At 52.7% G+C, this 19,877-nt stretch overlaps 1 protein-coding gene across 6 annotated transcripts in view; it reads right to left on the bottom strand.

Annotated features, from left to right (window-relative positions):
- Window positions 1-2,588: 2,588 nt before the first annotated feature.
- Window positions 2,589-19,877, bottom strand: part of USH1C (USH1 protein network component harmonin) — a 49,217-nt gene continuing 31,928 nt past the window's right edge. The window contains exons 18-27 of one of the 6 annotated variants that reach the window (XM_037840088.1): window positions 19,115-19,597; window positions 15,714-15,833; window positions 14,658-14,708; window positions 11,961-12,002; window positions 11,235-11,288; window positions 10,802-10,901; window positions 6,652-6,761; window positions 5,263-5,318; window positions 4,102-4,302; window positions 2,589-3,056 (exon numbers count right to left, since the gene is read on the bottom strand). In XM_037840088.1, the coding sequence (XP_037696016.1) occupies window positions 4,179-4,302; window positions 5,263-5,318; window positions 6,652-6,761; window positions 10,802-10,901; window positions 11,235-11,288; window positions 11,961-12,002; window positions 14,658-14,708; window positions 15,714-15,833; window positions 19,115-19,597 (1,140 nt within the window). In that variant the 3' untranslated portion in view covers window positions 2,589-3,056; window positions 4,102-4,178. Of the gene's footprint in view, window positions 3,057-4,101; window positions 4,303-5,262; window positions 5,319-6,651; window positions 6,762-10,801; window positions 10,902-11,234; window positions 11,289-11,960; window positions 12,003-14,657; window positions 14,709-15,713; window positions 15,834-19,114; window positions 19,598-19,877 lie in introns of those variants that run through there. The other 5 variants (XM_037840083.1, XM_037840085.1, XM_037840086.1 and 2 more) reach the window with 5 other exon arrangements.

Here is a 19,877-nt window from a genome sequence, read left to right as displayed (position 1 = left end):
TTGAGCAGTCCTTGGCCAGCCCTGAATGCTCAGTCCTGGTCACTGAAGTGGACTCCTGTGTGGAACCCAGACCCTCTGTGGCCTGTGGTCTCAGCACAAAGCAGGTGAGATATGGCCCATTCTCTGGGCCATATCTTACATGATTGATGCCAATGTCAACTGAGAGAGTGACTTTGGGTTTAGTGTGGGACAACCTTTCCAATAAATGAGTTGATGATAGTGAAGAGGGAGTCAAGCCTCATAGAAAAGGAAGGAGAATCCCATGGTTGCCCACACACCCTTCACTTAAGAGTGATGTCATCCATGTCCCCAGCCTCCCTTCAGTCCCCCTTTTGGCCCTACCCAGTGGTGTACCTTCCCCACTCCTCTCCTCTAAACAGGGACTCAAAGCCCTCTTTACTGTCTCACTTATCAAGTCCTGATAAATGCAGATAAACTCATCCACTCAGAGGTGTCAGGAATAGCTGCAGACAAATTTTAAATGGTGACATTCCAGGTATCCACAAGCTGATGGCCTCGGCTGCAGTATTTGTAGGTCGTACGAGGAGGCGACCATCACTGAACTGCAGAACATCAGTCGTTCTTCAATCACAGGAGCATTGTTCTTCCAATAGTTCAGAACTGGAGACGGCCAGTGAGGGTTGCCCAGCCCTACAGAGCATATGGCGGATAAGGCACCTGTCTCTGGAGCCAGATTTCCTGGGTTTGAATCCCAGCCCTACTACGTCCTCAACTTCTTTATACCTTAATGTTCTCTTAATAAAATTGGGGTAAAGATAATAACAGCACTTTTCTCGGGATTGTTGTGAGGAGGAGATGAGCTTAGCACGTCGAACAGTTCGTGTCTGTGTTGTGTCAGCTGTTATTCCTGGGCTCCTTGGGAGGCCATGCACTAGTTCCAGTAGTTGCAGTTTGAGATGGCAGACCCCAGGCCTCCAGCCCAGGCCTGGCACACAGTAGGCAGCAGCAAATATGAGGTCTCTCCCCTAATCCCAGTTTTGGAATTGTCTTCAGAGCCAGGTTAGGAGCTAGATAAGAAAACACAGGGAATTCCTGACCATGGGCTGCTGTCCTTGGGAGCCAGCTTCTTAGAAGGTGTCACTTTGTCTTCACTGAGATTAGAAAGTCTGGCAGTTCCCCCCTCTCTCTCTCTGCCCCTTCCATCAATTTCTTTCAGTCTTATACTCCTTGTGTTTTAGTCTGAGCCCCTTCCCCCTGTTATGACTGGGCGGTCTTGGGAGAAGAGAGGGTGTCAGTTTTATCACTGGGCCATCAGGGTCCAGCTCAGGGCTGCACTGTTGAGGAATGAGGTGTGGGATGCAGCTGAACATGGGTCTGGATGGTGAGTGGGTAGGTGGGTGTCCTGAGGGGCCCTTCCTCCCTCCCCCACCTCAGGCAGGTGTTTTCTTTCAGTCCTCTGGCACATGAAGCACTCTCTCTGCAGAGTGCTTTTCCTTGGGATCCCCGTCAGTGTCCTTTTCATACCCAGGGTTTGGTGGGGGAGGGAGGCACTTTTGTATTCATCCTTTGGTGGGAGGCCTGATCCTGACTTGTTGCCCACAGTCCCTGCTGTCTCCGCAGCCTTGTTGGATGCCACGTGACCCACCCCCCCCTCCTAATCACAGCTGATGGGACCTGCCTGGGGTCAGTCTCTGACCCAAGGGCCACCCACCCTGATGAGTTGGCCGAATCAGATTCTGCCTCAGAAATTTGGAATTGGGAAATGGAGACTGAGCCAGCTGGGGGTGGAACTACAGCTGAAAGGTCACCTAGAGTTAGGCAGAAGATTATGGTGGCCATGCCCAAGCTGAAGCTCTGAGGAAAAGAGGAAGCTGGTGGCAGAGAGTGGAGGCCTACTTGTAATAGCAAGAAGCTGAGAGGCTGTGAGGCACCCACCAAGAGATAGAGAGAGAGCTCTCCTCTGGGACATCTTAAATCAGAACCACCTTCCACTTCCAATTCTTAGGAGGCCTGGGGACACCGTGTCTCCTGGCTTCAGATTTCCATGAGAGGCCTCTATTGACGTGACCTACTCTCTTTCTTGGAGGTAGCCTGAGAGCATCCCTGGTCCCTGTAACCTGGGGGCCTTGACTTACCTCCAGCCAGCATCCCGAGCTACAGATTCCTGTTTTAAACCCTTTCCTCCCCTATGGAGTTCTGCTGGATATAACTTCATGGAGGGAATGAGGTCCCCTGCACCTCTTTTAATTGCATCCTGTCTTGGAGACTCCAGGAGAAGCAGCATGACCATGCTGTCCTTAAGAGAAGCTTGGACACCCCACACCTTGAGGTGACCCCCCAGGGATCCTGCCTGCAGCTGTGCTTTCTGTAATTGTGCAAACTCCTTGCCACATGGGCTTCATTCTCTGACATATCTTTGCTGAAGAGACACTGAAGCTAGCCCAGTCATCTTCTACAGCCCCAGCTCTCTGCTTCAAGCCAACCCTTGGCCATTTGATCATATCCTTCCTTCAGACCCAAACAGATGATGGCACAGGGATTTGTTTCTCACTTTTGAATTAGGGCCAAATCCTTATGGTTTTTATTTTTTAACTTTCAGTCTGCTGTCTGAATCCATACTCACTCCCATGAGCTGGGGGAAAAAAAATCCGTTTATTTTATTAATGAGCTCGGAGTTATTGTTTGTGGCAGCAATTATAGCAGGATTGAGAGGAGAGGGATGGAGAGAGAGACTCAAAGAGTCAAGTCCTATTAGGGTTCAAGGGAGGAGTGCCCCAAGGCTGGGAAAGACCAAATTTACAGGGCCAGAGGCAAAGAAATGGAGAGTCTGGATCCCAGGGCCCTCTTCAGGATGGTTGGCTGCTTCCTCCCCTTCCAAAGAGAGGCCTAAGGTGCCCCTGGTCCAGCCCTAATCGGAGCCCTAAGGAGTTTAAAATCCAGGTGCTGGGTGTGGGGTTCGGGGGGTGCCTTCTAGTGCTGGCAGGCTGGGCAGCTCTCAAGGGTAGCCCCAGGCTTTGTGTTCAAGAGGGGGGTCCACAGCTCACCATCTTCTAGGAGTGAGTTTGGTTTATCCGTCTGGACTTCAGAAGAAGGTCCTGTGGGGAAGAGGAAAAAGACCAGGTGGATGCGGGCCTTTTTGGTGCACACTCAGCCCGGGGCAGGGCCCTGACCCCGGGAGGCACTCATCTGGTGGCAAGAGGCCCTTCCCGCCTCTGGAGGCCCCTCTCTGTGTGGCCCCTATGTGGTGACACACCAGCCATAGCACACAGGAGGCCGAGGAGGAAGCAGAGCGGCCACTGGGGGTGGGGAAGGGGGGCAGCCCAGAGGAAGAGGGGCTGGGGCCCCTCACAAAGAGCAGATGACAAGTGACGGGAAACATGGAGTCACTTAGACTATCCCAGAAGCCAGGGCACTGTCTTGGGAGCATGAGGCCCCAATGTCTTAAGGAACTTGTAACAGAAAAGTGAACAAGTTCAGGTTTGGGTGTGCCAGCTGTCGGCTTCAGGCCACATCAGACACCAGTTGCACAGCCACCTGCCAGCTTTGTCCAGGGGCACAGCCCTGTTGTAGGGTGGGAAACAAACAGAGCCCGGAGCCAAAGGAGGAAGAAGCCACAGAGGTCAGTTTGACCTGAGCAGGACCCAGGCTATGACAGGTCACGCCAATACACAAACCCTGGTTCTTTGGACCAGCCTTAAAAACCTCTTAATTGCCCTGGCTCTGCCTAAGTGTGGGAGACAGGTGGAGCAGGGGCTTCCAGCAGGGTGGGGGTCTCAGGGAAGGGAGGCACATCTTGGTGAGGACATCTCCTGGAGGGTGCAATTCAGCCTGTGCTTCCTTTGGGCATTCCCAGCCCATTACCCCTCATTGGAGGCACTGTCTGTGCCCATCAGAGAACAGTGCTCGGTGCTCCATACTGCTCATCTGGTTGCTGCATGGGAACATGGCAGGTCCCAAGGGCCATGGTGAGCCGGGACTTCTGGGCCCCAGGCAAGTGCTACAGACTTGGCTCTGCTCTGTTCTGCTCCTTGGAGCAGGAGGGCTTTGAGTCTGACAGAATTTGAGCGTGGCCAAGAGCAGACCTCAAGGGCATTTCATCAATGGCGGCTCACACCCCCTCCAGACACCAGTCCAAAGAACCTGCCGATGGCAGCGTCAGCAGCAACAGGCACGGCAGGCAGCACAGACGGACACGGCCCTGCGCCACGCCTGCCTATTCACCGCGGGGGGCTGCCAGGCTCCGGCTGCAGGAGGAACCCGTGTCTGTGCGTGGAAGCACCGTCTTTAAGGAGCCTTCGGAGCAGCGGTGGGCTCTCGGCTGCAGAGGACGAGAGAGATGAGCTACATACGCAGAGCGGAGCAGAAAACACAAAACAAGGCTGGGTTACTCCGGGCAGAGCTCCACCGGATCTCTCCCTTCACCTGACTTCTGCCTTGGGTCCTGTCCAGGCCCTGAGTTCCAGAATTAGAGCTAAACGACCTTCGTTTCTCTAAGACACACACGGAACTCAGCCTCTGCCAGGCAGGGAGAGCAAGTAGGCACAGCAGCGACAGGCAAGCAGGGATCTGATGAGTTTGGGGGTGTGGGAGTGGGGAGCAGGAGGTGATATGATGAGGTAAGGATGGAGCTGAGACACCACAGAGGCAGGGAGAGAGACAGAGAAAGACTGAAATAAAAATGGATGCAGAATGACAGTGACGGAGAAGCAGGGACTCAGAGCCAGGGACAAAGAGAAGTAGGAAGCAAGAAAAGGAGAGAGTAAGAGAGAAGGGGATAGGAATGAAGGGAAGAGGGATGAAGAGACAGACACATAATGAATCATAGAGAAAGGCAGATAGATCCTGCAGGGTGGGCCAAAAGCTTGTGGTTCTGGCAACCTAGAGATGCAGCACGAAGGAATGGAGTTAGATATCAGGAAGAACTTTCAGAGAGTAAAGGATGGACACAGAAATCTTCATACTTTCTAATGATGATGTGGTGGAAAAAGTCCTGAGTGAGGAATCAAAAGTCCTGAATCTTTGTCCTAATGTCATTGTTTACTTGGTCTGAGACCTTCAGCCTCTCTGGACCTCAGTTTCCCCATACATTAAGAAGAATTTGGACAAGAAGGCCATGGAGGCAGCTCTGACAATGTTTGAGGACTGTGACTTAGTTCCAGGATTTCTCTAGCTCTGGAGATCTCTAGGAGCTATTACTTCTAGAGACTGTAGTAGTAAGGCTGGACGAGGGCAGGGGGAAGGTGGCCAAGATTCTGGAGGAGGAGAAAGAAAGTAGTGGGTCAGATGCCAGCCTATACTTACAGTTCATCATCGTACTCCTTGGGGGGACAGACAGCAACAACAAGGTCAATCCAGTCCTGTGGGGAGAAGCCATGTGACTCTGGGGGCACCCTCAGGGGTGGAATGACATGTCTGCTTCTGCCATTCCATTTCCATTCCTAGGCCCATGGCCCAAGATTAGCCGGCCAGGCCTTCTTCCCATGGGGAGGTGGGGCCAAGCAGGGCTGGGGCTCCTCCTGTTGGGGGTGGGCCCCATTATGGAGTCCCATGATCTGGGGATCTGGGAGGCTTCAGAATCATAGAGATCAGGGTTGCAAGGCGCCTGACACCACATTCCCAAAGGCTGATCTGTGGACCAGGGCCAGGTGGCAACCTCAGAATCACTTGGGGGAATTTCTTAAAATTAATAGACCCATGGACTTGGCCCCTGAAAGTCAGGGGGGGTCCTGGGAAAGAGTATTTTTTATGAGCTTCCTAGGTAATTCTGATGCACAGCTAATTGGGAAACATCTGGCCTAAGTTTCTGACCCTAACAGTTGAGTTCCCTCAGTGGTACCACTGGCATCCTTGGTTTCTCCATCAATATTTGTCCTTGGCTTGTATTCATCTAATGTTTGAAAACATCACTGGACCCCTCTACCATGCAAAAGCTTCTAATATTAAGCTGAACTCTCTCTCCCCAGGACGTCTCCCCATCCTTTCCAGCTCTGCCTCAAGAATCAGAGAACTCTTCTGCTCCCTCTACCCTGATGCAGCCCTTCAGATAGTAAAAGACAGTCATCGTGTTACCCGTGAATCTTCTCTTCTCCAAATCCCTTCATCTGGGTCCCAGGCCCATCTGGTCAGCTTCCTCGGCTCTGAACTTAATACCCCAGGCTCGGCTGCCTGCATACAGTTGTACAGGTTGTGCATCGCACAACATGAGAAGGCACTACTCATACTGCAGTCTGTAGGAGGGCACCCCCACGGGTTGTGCAGTGCACAGCCTAGAAGACCTTACATGGTGGCCCTGATCCAGGTGGGTGAGTGATGGCCACAGAGCAGACAACCACCAGCCAGCCCCTCCTTCATTCTGGGCCCTCTGCTTCTGTTAATGCTTCCTAATCGCCCCAAGCACTCTGTTGATTCCTGTTCATTGTGTACTTAGATACGACCTTAAGTCTTTTTCTTGGGTGGTTGCCAGGTCCCATATTCTGGGGTCTCTATTCGTGCAACTAGCTTGTTGGACCCATGGTCAGGAGATGGCATTTATTTTCTGTCTCCCATCTTAGCAGACTTAGAACACAAGCAGGATGGGGGGTCTGGGTGATACCCACCCTGAGAAGGGGCACCCTGGTGGGAAGACCTGGCAGCAGAGGCCAAGGTTTGAGGCAGGCAGGCCAGGGAGAGAGGGAGGGAGAGCACTCTTACCCCGCCCTGATTCCAGGCCTTCTGCAGGGCGGCCTCGGCCTCAGCCAGGGTGTAGTCCGTCACGATCTTGCCATTGATCGCCATGATCTCATCCCCTTTCACAATACCACCTGCACGAAGAGACAAGGCTGATTAGCCAAGTGGCCTGCATGTGGCGTGTGCCTGGCCCAGGACTTGGCAGGGGTGGTCACTGTGGGGCTGCAGACAAGGCCTGACCCTTGGGTTCTGAAAGCTCATGTAGCCAGGTTACTCATTGGGTACTTCCTCCTCACCCCACCCACACCCTCTTCCCTGCTCAGCCGACTCGGGACCCCAGTGACGAATCTCTGCTGTGCCAGCTCTCGTACAGACCTCTGTTACTGCATTCCCAGTGAGGTTAACAGACACCTGAGTTCCACAAGCAGCCCCTCTCCATGCCTTACTGGGCTACTTGAGGTCCCTGAGCACGCCAAGCTCTTCCCCACCTCAGAGCCTCACATGCTTTTCCATCTCTCTGGAACACCTCCTCTTCCCCCCAACTTTTTCTTCTTTTAGGTCTCAGATGAAATATCTCCTCTAGGAGAGATCTCTGACTCCAGTCAATCTGAAGTCAATCTTTCCTATTTTTAACTCCCCACATCTTAGTCTTTTCCTGCATGGCACTTTTCACAGTTTGTAACCATGTATCTACCTGTTTACTTGTTTACTGATGCTCTCTCCCATCAGACTGTAAGCTCCATGAGGGCAGGAGCTGTCTCTCTGGCTCATGACTATACCTTGAATACTTAACATAATGCCTAGCACAAAATAGGAACTCAAAAGTTATTTGGTGAATAAATGAATGATGTTAAAAGTTGTTCCTGGATAAGATATTCTGGGATCTAATAAGTTTGGGAAATGCTGGGTTATAAACTAAACAGAGTTGCTTATTGCAGGACTTGTCAGAGCCTTTAATATGCTAAGGTGCATCAGGGCTTACTAAGAAGTGGGTGGATTGTGTGTGGTTTCATTCTTTGATGTCACAACACCACTCCCACCCTCTTTTTTTTCTTTGAGGATTTTCTTCCCAGTCTTGATGTCCACAGAATACATTATGGATTATGCAGAAATTATGTTGAAATAGATTAATAGATCAATGCCTTGAGGACACAGTGGCTGATTGGAATGTGTGTGCACTACTAAAATTGGTGGCTGTGGTGGCTTAAAACACATGTGTTCCTGGGGAAACTTTCACCAGCTGCCTGCATGGCCAAAGCAGTTCAGACCAAACTGCAGACAACAAGTTTTCTCTGGACAGTGGGACTGGGGAGAGGTAGCTGATGACTTTGACTTTTTCATTTTGTATAAATCCATGCAGTTTGAATTTATTAAAAGACTATGTATTACCTTTTTCATTTACTAAGAAAAGAAGTAATTTTTTCAAATCGAGGGGTAAGAATTCAGGTAAGTAGTTTACCTCGGGGAGGGGGAAACAGAGAATGCAACCAGAGTAGGGTACAGGGGCTTTGACTGTATTTGATGTTTTATATCTTAAGCTGGGTGATGGGGCTATATTTGTTATATTGTTTTTCCATGCCAGAAATATTTAAAAATTCAAAAGAATGAATCAGTGTGGGGCTAAGCAGTACTTCATGAAGCAAAAATGGGTAGGGATTCCCCTGGAGAGGCAAAGCCTTACCTGGGGGAACTGTCAAAAGCCTAGAGGGAACCAGTCCGAGAAAGGAAGCTGGTGTGGGAAGCAGGAAATACTCAGGGATGGGAAAAGCTGGACCTTCCATGAGGAAAAGAAGCTGCCGTGAACTTGACCTTGGTGATCACCCTCCCCCTGCCTCCCCCATGTAAAAGGTCTTGCACTGTGCAGGTGGAGAGATCAGCACCACGTGTACTGTGCATCAATTCTCCCTTCCTGGTATAAAAAGTCCTTCAATGCAACACTTACCACTCCTTCCTCAGGGGAGCTCTCTCAGCCTTGGAACACTCGGAAGAATATACGGGCAAGGGGCTTTCGGCCACATGCACCTGAAGCCCCAGTGACAGAGAAGAGCTTAGGGGTCCTCTGTTCCATTCAGCCTGTCCTCCCAGCACAGGTCCCACCTCCTGTTCCCACTGCTTTTCTCTCCTCTGTCCTTCAACTCTCATTGACCAGGACTCTTTCACCAAAAACCCTTACCCATAGTGATCGCTCTTTTTTTTTTGCATTTCCAGAGCTGGCAACAAATGGCTCACCATCAAATCCTAACCAATTGTGCTGGGCATGTGACCCTCACCTCCCCATCAGACAGCAATTCTCCGGAGTCATGGGGATGGCTCCCATTTCTCTCGTGTCCGCCAAGCACTGCACTGGGCACACCGAGGGCTGTCTGATTTCTTGTTGAGTGACTAAGCGGGGAGTGGTGGTGGTGGGGAGGCTGCGCAGGAAACCTCTTGGCTTGGGAATCTGAGGTCCTGGGCTGGCTCTGCCCCTTCCTAGTATGACTATGGCAGGTCGCTACCCTCCCCTGCCCACGATGGTGCCCCAGTTGTCTTGGCAGTGGCAGTGAGTGGGTGGTTGGCTGGTGCTTTGTAGGGGGGAAGGACCCAGGAAAAGTCACCATCCATGCTGGTCCTCTGTCCCTGCTAGACAAGCAAACGGTGGCCTCCCCAGGCCAAGCGGCAACCCCTTCCCCAAGTTGGCACAGAAATGAGGACAGGCTGTGTCACAGGAAAGGAGGAGGATAGGGGCCAGCTGGCAGAGTGGCCCATGGCAGCTGCATGGAGGAAGGGGAGCTGCCTAGCTGGATCAGCCCCCTTTCCGTGGCTGCAATGAAGACTCAGGGTGTGGCTGGAAGAGGCCAAACTCACTGAGGTCATGGGTGCAGAGCTGGACTTCTAATCATGGCTCCAGCACCCCTCCCCTTAGGGGTCCTCAGAAGGGCTATGGGCCACAGAAGCCTGGTGTCAGCAACTGGACGACTCTCCAACCTCAAGCCCTCACCTGCCCTCCATTCTATCGCATGGAGCGTGTAAGACGGGCTGGCTCCAGCCTAGGACTGTCCAGAAGGGATCTGTGTGCTGACGGGATTCCCTGCTCTGGCCTGAGAAGGTCGGGTCTGGGACTCCTCCTTCAAAGGACACCTGGGCCTCCACAAAGGACTCGAGAGTACTGTAAAGCTTCCTTTGACTTGGAGAAGAAATGACCAATGGTGGAATTTCAGACACTGCTTGACTCATGAATGGGTTGACGGTTTGAGACTATAGACTGTGCCTCCTGGGGTCCAAGAGGCTTTGCTCATCAGCAGAGACTTGTGTGTGTGTCTGTGGATGAGGGGTAAAGGCAAAGCAAGATGGAAGACGGTCACGCCACAAGAGAGACCCAAGGGCGTGAGGGCTGAGAAGAGGGGCGGGGCATGGCTGTGGAAGGCCCAGGCAGGGGTGGCAACTCACACCAGGAGGTAAAGAAAAAGGCTCAAACTGGCTGGGTTCAAACCTTGCCTCTACCACTTACTAACTATGGGATCTTAAATGAGTAATTTAACCTATCTGTGCCTCAGTTTCCCAAGCCAAAAATGAGAATAAAAACAGTATCAACTTTTGGGGTTGTTGCAAAAGATTAAATGAGTTAATATACATGAAATACGTAAACACGGGCACTTAGAACAGCATCTGGTACATGGTAAGTTCCCAGCCAATGTTGGCTGTTGTCATTATTGCAAGGACGAGTGAGGTTTCGATAGCTCCTCTCCTGCCTTTGCATGTGCTGTTCCCTCTTCCTGGAAAGTCCCTTCCCACCTCTAGGAGGCTAACATCACCTCATCCTTTAAGGCTCAGCTCAGCTACTACTCTTCTAGAGAGCCTTCCCCACAGTTCCTGTCCCTTGGGGCTCCCACAGCTCCTCTCCACCCCGTAGTCCTCTTAGCAGTTAGTGCACTATTGTCAGCATCTGGCAATTCTGAGCATGGCAGGAGCCTCTGGAGGGCAAGGGTATCTGGTTTCTCTGTGTACTCACAGGCCCTGGAGCCATCAAATGCCTTCAGGCAACGAGTGGGGCTGGAGAGATGGATGGACCCAGCGGGGAGGGCATTCTTGCGCGATCATCCAGCCCACTACAAGCGGGCAGTTGTTCGCTTTCCTGGAGAGTCCCATAGCACCATCACACCATTCCCAAAGCGGGGTGTGGCCAGTCCCCACTCACCGTGCCGCTCAGCGGCTCCCCCCTCGTAAACAGCTGAGACGACCACCTTCCCGACCGGGGAGTCCATACCGCCTTCCAGGGCCAGGTCTAAGGATCCCTCCTGGTTGGAGGACAAAGGATTAGGGAGCCAAGGAGACAGCAGCCTGTGGGCACCTGGGCACCAAGGAGTCTGTCGATGGCCACAGAGGGGCCAGGAGAAGCCCAGAGCCCTGGCAGCATCACCGGGGAGAAAATGGGGCATGTGCACCACATGGGACCTAGGTGTGCTGTCCCACCCAGGAAGGGGCATTCCCAGGGTGACAGGGGACAAAGGTGGGCACCCGAGGGGGTCAATGAGGGGTGGGCTTGAGAGTAGGAGAAGCAGGAGAATGAGTTGGGAGGGGGCAGGAATGGAGGAGGATGGGATCCCGCCAACCTCCACCTGCCCAAGTACCTTCTTAATGCGCAAGAGCCGAACATCCTTCCCTATGATCTGCTCTGGGATGAACTAGAGAGAAAAAGACAGTGGGAGCTTTGAGTCTGCCTGGGCAGGGGCAGGGGCGGGGGGTGGGGGCAGGGATGGAAGGGGAAGCCAGGCACCTGTGGGACGCTGGGCCCAGAAATACATGGACAAAGGGTCCCACTTTCCCAGCCCCACTCCCATCGGTCTTCAACTGGAGGTCCCAGGCCCCACAGGACACACACACACAAACACACAAGTGGTCACACAAATCCCAGGTCTACTTCTTACTAGTTGTGTGACTTAGAGCAAATTAACCTCTCTGCACCTCAGTATACCCTTCTGTGAAATGGGGACAACACTGATAGCTTCCTCATGGGGATTATTGTGAGCACTGGGTGAGATAAAGCCTTGTAAACACACAGCACAGTGCCTGGTATGGAATTAGTGCTCAGTAAGTGTAACTGTTATTATAAACCACACACACATGCACAAACACAGAAGCACATGCACACACATCAGCCACATGCTGTGCAGTTGGATGCCATTTGAAGAAGGCTTCACAGGAAACAGCAGTCTGGGACATCCTTGGGGCTCCTCGTGGGTGCCCTGCCTCCTCCCCTGGGCACCCAGCACCCAGAACAGGCCACCATCAGACACACGCTGAGTCCTGGCCAGGCCCGGGATTCCTCCCCGGGGGGAGGGGAGCTTCTCTCTTACCATGGAGTAGGGGTCAAAGCCTTCCTCATATTTCCGGAAATCCTGGAAGCAAAGGGAGGGTTTTAGGGTCACAGAGCAGAGGTGCTTGAGGGTCACTGAAGGAAACAAGCTCAGGGCAGAGGAGAAGGATGGTGAATGGGTCTGAATCCAAGGTCAGAGGTAGGAGAGAGGGTGGGGGAGGGCCAGGCATGGCCTGGATGCAGGATGCAGGGAGGAAGCTGGCAGCCCCCGCAGCCAGAGCAGCCCCGCCCAGGGGGAAGCAGGAAGCCACAGGCCAGCATTTGAAGGACCTCGGCCTGGATCCTGCACTGTTCCAGGAGCTGGGCATCTCTGACTGGTGAGGGTGGGGTGGAGTGGAGTGGGGGACCCTCTGTCTAGGTGGGGCAGGCAGCCAGCGTCCACCGTGCTGAGAGTCTTCTCTCTCCAGCCTCTGTTCTTTCAGGCCCTAGCTCATTTCTACTAAGGGCTGGAGAGGGGCCACACCAGGTCCTCGTGGCGAAACCCAACTCCTCTCCATCCCCTCACTGATCTCAAAGAAGGGGCAATACTGCTCAGAGGCTGCTCTCCCTGGGAAGCCAGGCATAGGGTGATTGGGGAGGCAAAGGGACGCCAGGCACCAAGTGGGAAGTGGGGGACATCTGTGCTGGCCTGCTGCCTGGCACTATTCTGAATGTATTGTTTATCTAGAAGGTAAGAGCCTTCCCCAGGCTCTGGGGTGCTTCCCAGAGGGAGGGTGGAGGTGTTGTTAGAAACAAGGCAGTGAAGACAAGTGAGACGGAGCCAGAACACACCCACCTCCCCCAGGAGTCACACGCAGTGAGCAGGAGGCAGGGGAGACCACCGGCCTGGGGGGTCAGGAATCCTCAGGCCCGAGGGCAGCAAAGCCTTGGCTAGCCCTCACGGGAAGGTGGGAGCAAAGGAGAAGGCCTTGTGGCAGGTGCCCACACAGGCCTTGCTGGACTGAGTAGCGCCACTCTCAGCACCCAAGGAGCTCTAGGCCACATCAAGCACAGGTGCTGCCTCCTGGGCCGGCGGTCAGAGTCAGGGGGAGACCACAGGCCTCCTCTCCCTCCCATACATGCAGCAGCTGCACTCTGGACCCATAATGGGGGCTTGGTATCAGAAGATAGAGCATGCCACCTCTCCTTGTTGGCCGATGTCTTCCAGACTCAACCCCAAAGAGGTCTTGAGCCTGTCCCAGCTCTGAGGCCACACCCAGGTGGGTCTGCGGCTGTCAGGGCAGCAGACAGGGGAGGGGATGCAGCAAATCCAAGGGCAGGGGGTCATCAGACAGGGTCAAGGTCAACACTCTCACTAAAGAGGGCCCTGCCTACCCCTGGCTGGAAAACCTGGCAGCGCTAGCCTTCTCTCTCTTCCTCCCCCTGAGAGCCTGCTTCCAGGGAGGGACAGATGGCAGAAACTTGGTGTCTTGGTGTGAATTTAGATCACAGCCTCATAAGCCATTACAGCAGGCTGACCCTTAAAGAGGGAAGCCAATTCCTCATCCAACAGATGGCGAATCTGAGGCCCAGAGAGCTGACATTCGTGTGCAAGGCCACTCAGTCAGTGGGCAGTGGACCAAGGGCCCGACTCCCCACCTGGGGCCTTGGACTCTCTTCCACCTCTCACCCTCTGAGGCCTGTTTGTGGCCTACACAGCCAGGTCCTGAAACGCCTACTCAATCGCCGTGCTTTGAGAGGCAGGATGGCCTGGTATTTAGGGCACAGACACTGCAGAGCCCAGCCACCTGGATTCCATGGCTGGGTGGCCATGGGCAGGTTTCCTAACCTCTCTGCTTCAGTTTCTCATCTATAAAATGGGGATGAGAATAGCACTTGCCTCCTAGGGTGGTTATAAGGATTAAATGAGTTACTCTACAGCAAATATTTAGAAATGGTTCTTGGCATATCACATCTTCTATGTGTTAGCTGTTACCTGTCATTCTCCAATCCTGGGCTCGGAGCAGCATCTTTTGCAGATGCCCAGGTCTCACTTTACAGTTTACCTCCCTTTTTGCTCCATGCTTGTCAAGTAATCTGTGGTCTGATGGTGAGACTGAGGAAGCAGGGCTGGCTGCTGGGAACATCTGTTTCTCTCTACCTTGGGGTCTCTTTCATAAGTGTGAAATAGCCAGTGGCTGGCTCTTTGGACATAAACCCCAGGAAGCAGGGAGGATAAGTGGCTGCCAACCTGTCATATACCACTCATAGTGCAGCAGGACCGCCACAGCCCCTGCACAGGTGTGCCCTGGGCAGATGGAGGGCCTGGGCCACCACTTCCTCCTGAAGCTGGTTTGGTGCTGGGTATGGGGTGTGGGTATGGGTGAAGCTGTGATCTGCCTTGAGGGGAAAACCAGGGGATAGGTGCAGGGAGATGTCTCAGGCAGCCCCTTCCTTCCCTCCTAGATCCTCTGAGAGTCCCCCCATCCTGCAACTCTTTAAACAAACAATAAATAGTAGAAGAGCCTGGGCACGGGGTCTAACAAGCGTAGGGTCCCCACCTGTTATGAGACCCTCCCTAATCCCTCTGCAGGCAACAGGGTTGCAGCTCTGGCCTAGCAGATGGTGCTAGGGGCCCTCTAGGAACCAGCATTCCGAGAGGGAGAAATGGGGCCCAGAGGAGGAGGGATGGGGTGAGGTGGGGGAAGGGGGGATGGTAGAAAGGGGAGGATCACAGACACGACGGGTATCATTTTACTTGTCTGAACGCTGTCTGATAAACCACCATCCTCTTCAACATCTCCTGTGGCTGTCAGAAAAAAAAAAATAGTGCCAGGCTGGTCATTACCAATAGGTCTTGGCTGCCCCCTGGTGCCAGGCCCTGGGGCTGCCCTGCGCTATCCCTCCCCAAACAGACACAACCCGGCCAGGCTGACGCCCCAAACAGCAGCTACCCAGACATCGCCCCTTGTCATAAGCCAGAGAACGGACATGGATGCACCAGCTCCAGTTCAACAGGAGTGTGAACTTTGTTCTCTAGGGAGCTGACAGGGCAGCTAAAGCTCAGAATAAATATCTCAGCTGTACTGTCCTGACATTTGGATAGTGTTTCCTTGAAAGGGAGATAAAAATTCTGTCATGGCTCTCATCCCACTGCGAGTGGGAGGCCAACTGGTGACTGGCAACCCTGGGGGAGGGACACAGGAGTCCCAGGCCCCTCAGCCTTCGGTGACTAGGGGTGGGGGACCTCCCACAGCTCAGGCTCCCAGGCCTTGTCAGATGCACGAAGCGAAATGGAGAAGGAAGCGGATCTGCTTTGGCCAGGTCCCCATCTGAGGGCGTTCTGCCCATGCCACGACAGGCCTTGGGGGCAGAGGCTAGGGCAACTGGAATCTCTGCAGGTTTGGCAGGATGGCAATGGGGTTGAGAGCTGGGCTTTGAGTCTGAAAGACTTGGAAGTAAATCCTGGGTCTCCAAGCTTCAGTTTCCTCAAATGGTAAGCAGGGATAACAAGAGAATCATCTTACTGGATTGCTGTAAGGATAAATGAGATCACGCAGTGATGGCACATGATAGCCTCTTAATACATGTTGGCTATTATTATCATTACATGGACCCCCAGGTCATTTGGTCAAGTGGGGGACAGAAATGCCGTTGGTCAAATGAATAACCATCTCTTGGCCAAAGAGAATGTTAGGAGATTCTGATCTGAGTTTGTCTCACCTCACTCGCCCTCCAGATGTGGCAGAACCCAGAGGAGAGGGCCCTTGTCTGCTCCTCTGGAGACACCCTGGAGGGGACTCAAGGGGCTTACCAGGACCTCAGCTTTCACAGCTGGCCTGTAGATGAAGTTGGATTCCTGGTGAACCATGACAGGTTTGGAGATGGTGGACACTCCAGGGCCTCGTGGGGGCTGTGGGCTTGGGCAAAATGTCTACAGGCAATAGTTTAAAAGGGACCTGAGTGAGGTTGTGGTGGGGTAGCCCAGGCACTCCTAGACACATGCAAAATCACACCCATCCACATGCTCTGCCAGCCGGGTTCATTCACCCTGCAGGAGGTCCTGGGATACCAGTAATGATCTTCAGCAGAGAGATGCAAAGCCCATTGGCTACAATGTGAACTGAAACATAGAAACTATTTACTCTAAGGAATCAGGGATCTGGGCCAGAGCCTCATTACAGGGGCACCAGCAGCCACTTTCACTCAGAGGATACACTTTTAAGGCACTCTCAGTGGCCAGGGGTGCCTCCAGCCTTGGTTCTAGACCCTGGACTGCTGCAGGCAGCATCTGCTGTTCCTGGTGGGAGGGCACAGAGACCTCAAGGCCATGGGGTGAGGGCCAGTAAAAGAGGCACCCAGGGGAGCTGAAGCAACCTGCATGCTTTGCTCTAACCCACTTGATCATCTTAGGCAAAACGAGTCTAGCTGGGTCACAGCTCTGTCCCAAACCCTTCTGTGGGTCCCCATTGACTACGAAGTTCCTTGGCATGATCCCCAAAGTATTCTTGAGCTTCTCTGCCTTTCTTTTCAGCCACATCTCTCACTCTGCCCTACTCTCCTCACACTGCCTAACTTTAGCCTCCAAAATGCCAGGCTTTCTTGCCTCCAGGCCTTTGCACATCTTGCACCTCTTTCTTCTTCTGCTTTACTTGCTCAGGTCTTAGGTTGGACATGACTGCCTTCCGAAAGCCCTCCTGAACTTTTCTCTCCACGCCACACATCATCACTGCTCCTGTACTTACCCATCTCTGCCTTTTAGCACACAGGGAGGGTAGCTTCCTGCTTACTTGTCTCTCTTCCTCACCAGGCTCTCACTGGTAGGGACTGTGGCTGCCTATTCTGGTGTGGTACTCCAGTGCCCAGCAGTATCTGGTGTATAGTAGGTGCTCAATAAACATGCATTGAACGAAGGCCTCAATAGCATGGCAGGCACTCAGGACAGTGCTTAGGGGTAGATCTGTCCCCCCAAACCTCCTTGTGGCAGGTGCTCGTGTGGCAGGCACAGATGTCAAGTCTACACATCTGTTTGTTTCCATCACCTGAGGCTGACTGTACAGCTGTGTGATGGCCCAGCCTTCCTGCTGCAGCACTGATGACAATTCTGCCAGGAGCATGCAGGGAGGAGAAGAGTGGGCAGGCTTGGTGGTGCAAGGGCCAAAGTGCTGATGCAGGCAGGATGAAGTCAACTGAAACAGCAGCCCCTGTCTTCAAGCTAGGGACAACACTGGCTTTGGGTTGAGACACTTGTGGTCCACTTCTTCCAAGATGTCTTGTGAGGGGGAGCTTTATAACCTTCCCTGTGCTCTGCTCAGGAACTAACAGTGGGAACCTGGGGATTCCTTGAGGAATCAGAGAAAGCCAGACCCCTGTCCTGACTTTTGGCCCTGCCTCAAAAGCTTACCGAGATCACTTCCAATCCCACGATTGTGGCATCACCCCAATTTTCTCATACCCTGAACTGTCAATAACCATAGCTAATGTTTATTGAGCCCCTACTAGGTGCCTGCCACTCTTCTAGTATTAATTTACAATGAGTTCATGTATCAACTCATTTGATTCTGACAAAAGGTGGGTGCCAATAACTCTCATTTTATAGAAGAGGTTACCCAGGCTCAGATAGAAGAAGTAGCACATGTCCAATGTCATCCAGCCAGTAAGTGTTAGAGGCAAAGTTCACACCCAGGCAGCCTGACTCCTCGCGGTTCCTGCCTTGCCATCTTTATGTTCCCGCACCTGAAATGCCCTTCCTCCCACCCTCCATGTATCACCATCCCTCAAGGCTGAGCTCATCAGCCCTCTACTCTACAGAGTGGTTTCAACCTCCCATTGGAATGAATCACTCCCACAGCTCATGGCCTGTGCCTATTTTACAGCTGAACTCTACCCCATCAGCTGCTCATCCTTCAGACGACAAAGTCCTTGAGAGCATATATGTGCCAGTCTCCTCTGTATCCTTTTTGGCACTGCTTCTCTCTCGAGGCAGGTGTCCTATCAGTGACTATAGAATTGAACTTGTCAAGGAAAAGCAGCTGTTCATCTCCGTGGAAGCCACTCACAGAGAAGGATGTGGCCCTCTGTGCCAGGCTGAAAATACTGATCCTGCCTGGGCTCTGGAGGACAACATCCCTGGCACAGATAGACTCCTTCCTGTCAGAGCTGCAAGCCTCAGGACCCCTGCCTGTGGCCCAGAGGGTCTTCCTGCCAAAAGCTACAGCCTCTTCACTCTTCACTCACACTTTCCTTCCCCCAGGCTCTCCTGAATGCTCTGTTCTTCATGCAGGAATGCAAATCCAGCCAGGGAAGGTTAATAAAAACCACTGGCCACGTGCTACTAGCTCCCTCCAAATCCCCCACCCTCAGCTGATAGAAGCTGTTTTAGCTTTGACTCAAGCCTGGCCCCACGGCTCTGGAAGCAAAAGAATATTTTGATTTTTCTCTCCATGGGATCAAATCTTCACGTCTTCCTAGAGGATTACCTCTTCCAAAATAGTATTTGGATTAAGAACAATTAATAAGAAATACATCTTTTTGAGAAAGATCACTGTTCAGCCTCCTGATATCCAAGAAAAAAATCCATAGTCTTTTAATAATAAACTTGGAAATTTCTTGGAACTCTTTCATCCTAATCTTTTCTGTAGTTGGAAGTTAGCCAGAAATTTCTGTGTATTATACTTCAAGCCATTGTGATTGTCTGGTGCCATAGAAAAGGACACCAAAATACCTTAATACTGCATTGGACAGTGCTGTCACTTCATTGCAGAACCGAATACCTCCCCCCATATCCCATCTCCTCTTTTGCCATTAAACCAGGGAATCATTTCCTATATCCACTAGCCATTCCCTAATACCAAGAAATGACTGGATGTGACAGAGAGTTCTGACTATTCATTAACATAGCCTTGCAAATATTATAGTGAAAGTTACCAGCCCATACTAGCCAAGAGAGCAAAGAGAGAACAAACATTGAATTGATACATGTCGTTTATCCCAAAGAGTACAGGCAATTGCCATATAATCTAGCACTTCAAAATCAGCAGAAACCATACACATGCAGGAAGTCCAGAGCATGCAGTTTGGGGGACTCACTCCTGGAAAATGGGGGAAGGTGATGTTTCTTCCTGTCTCCTTACAGGAGCAGTGGAAGACGTGGGAAACACCACCCTTCCCCACTCTTCCTGCTTTTAAGTGTAGCATGCTGAACAGGGGTAATACCTTTGGGGTGGGTGGGAAGCTCCGCTCAGGGACAGGGGAGCTGGTGGGCTTCCCACTGTGATTCTTTGCCTCCCAGTCCTCCGTAGGATTGCCTGCGTCTCCAGTGCGGAAGGGGTGGTTGCCCAGTGCCTCTTCCAGTGCCGATGGCAGTGGGCGGGTAGGAGTGAGGTCTTGGGTGGGAATGGATGGTGGAGGAGGGATGGGAATGGGGGGTGGAGTGTGTTGTGCCCAGGGTGAGGATGAGGCACTCACACGGCCTGATGAGGGAAGGACGGGAGGTGCGGGGACCTTGGAGGGTGGGTTGGAGGGTGGAGGGTGGGGCATCACAGGCAAGGCAGAGGGAGTCTTTGGGGAGTAGTAGAACAAGTCCAAGGGGATGTCATCTAGGTCAGTGGTGTGGAGGTGCAGCCCGCCTGCAAAGCGTCTCAGGGGTGGGACCAGGGGAGACACAGAAGGTGGGGGAGGTGGGAGCCCCGTGGTCATCTGGGGGGGTTGCAAGGAAGTTCTGTCATTATCCACATTGACAAGTGCTTCAATTCACAATACATCAGTACAATGCTCAGCCCTGGGTTTCCCTTGCTGTTGGAGACCCACCCCGCACAAACCAGAACCATGGGGAAACGTCTCTGCCATCTGCATGCCCAGCTGAGCCCACACCAGGCAGAGGGTGGGGAGTGCCCAAATGCAGGAGGGTCCCAAGTTATGCTATATGTGAGCGATGAGTAAGGTCATCCTATCATTTATCATCTAAGTTGCAAGACAC

This window comes from Choloepus didactylus, chromosome 6, assembly GCF_015220235.1.
Source record: "Choloepus didactylus isolate mChoDid1 chromosome 6, mChoDid1.pri, whole genome shotgun sequence".
Taxonomy (NCBI): Eukaryota; Metazoa; Chordata; class Mammalia; order Pilosa; family Megalonychidae; genus Choloepus; species Choloepus didactylus.
This window is presented reverse-complemented; position numbering and strand designations above follow the sequence as displayed.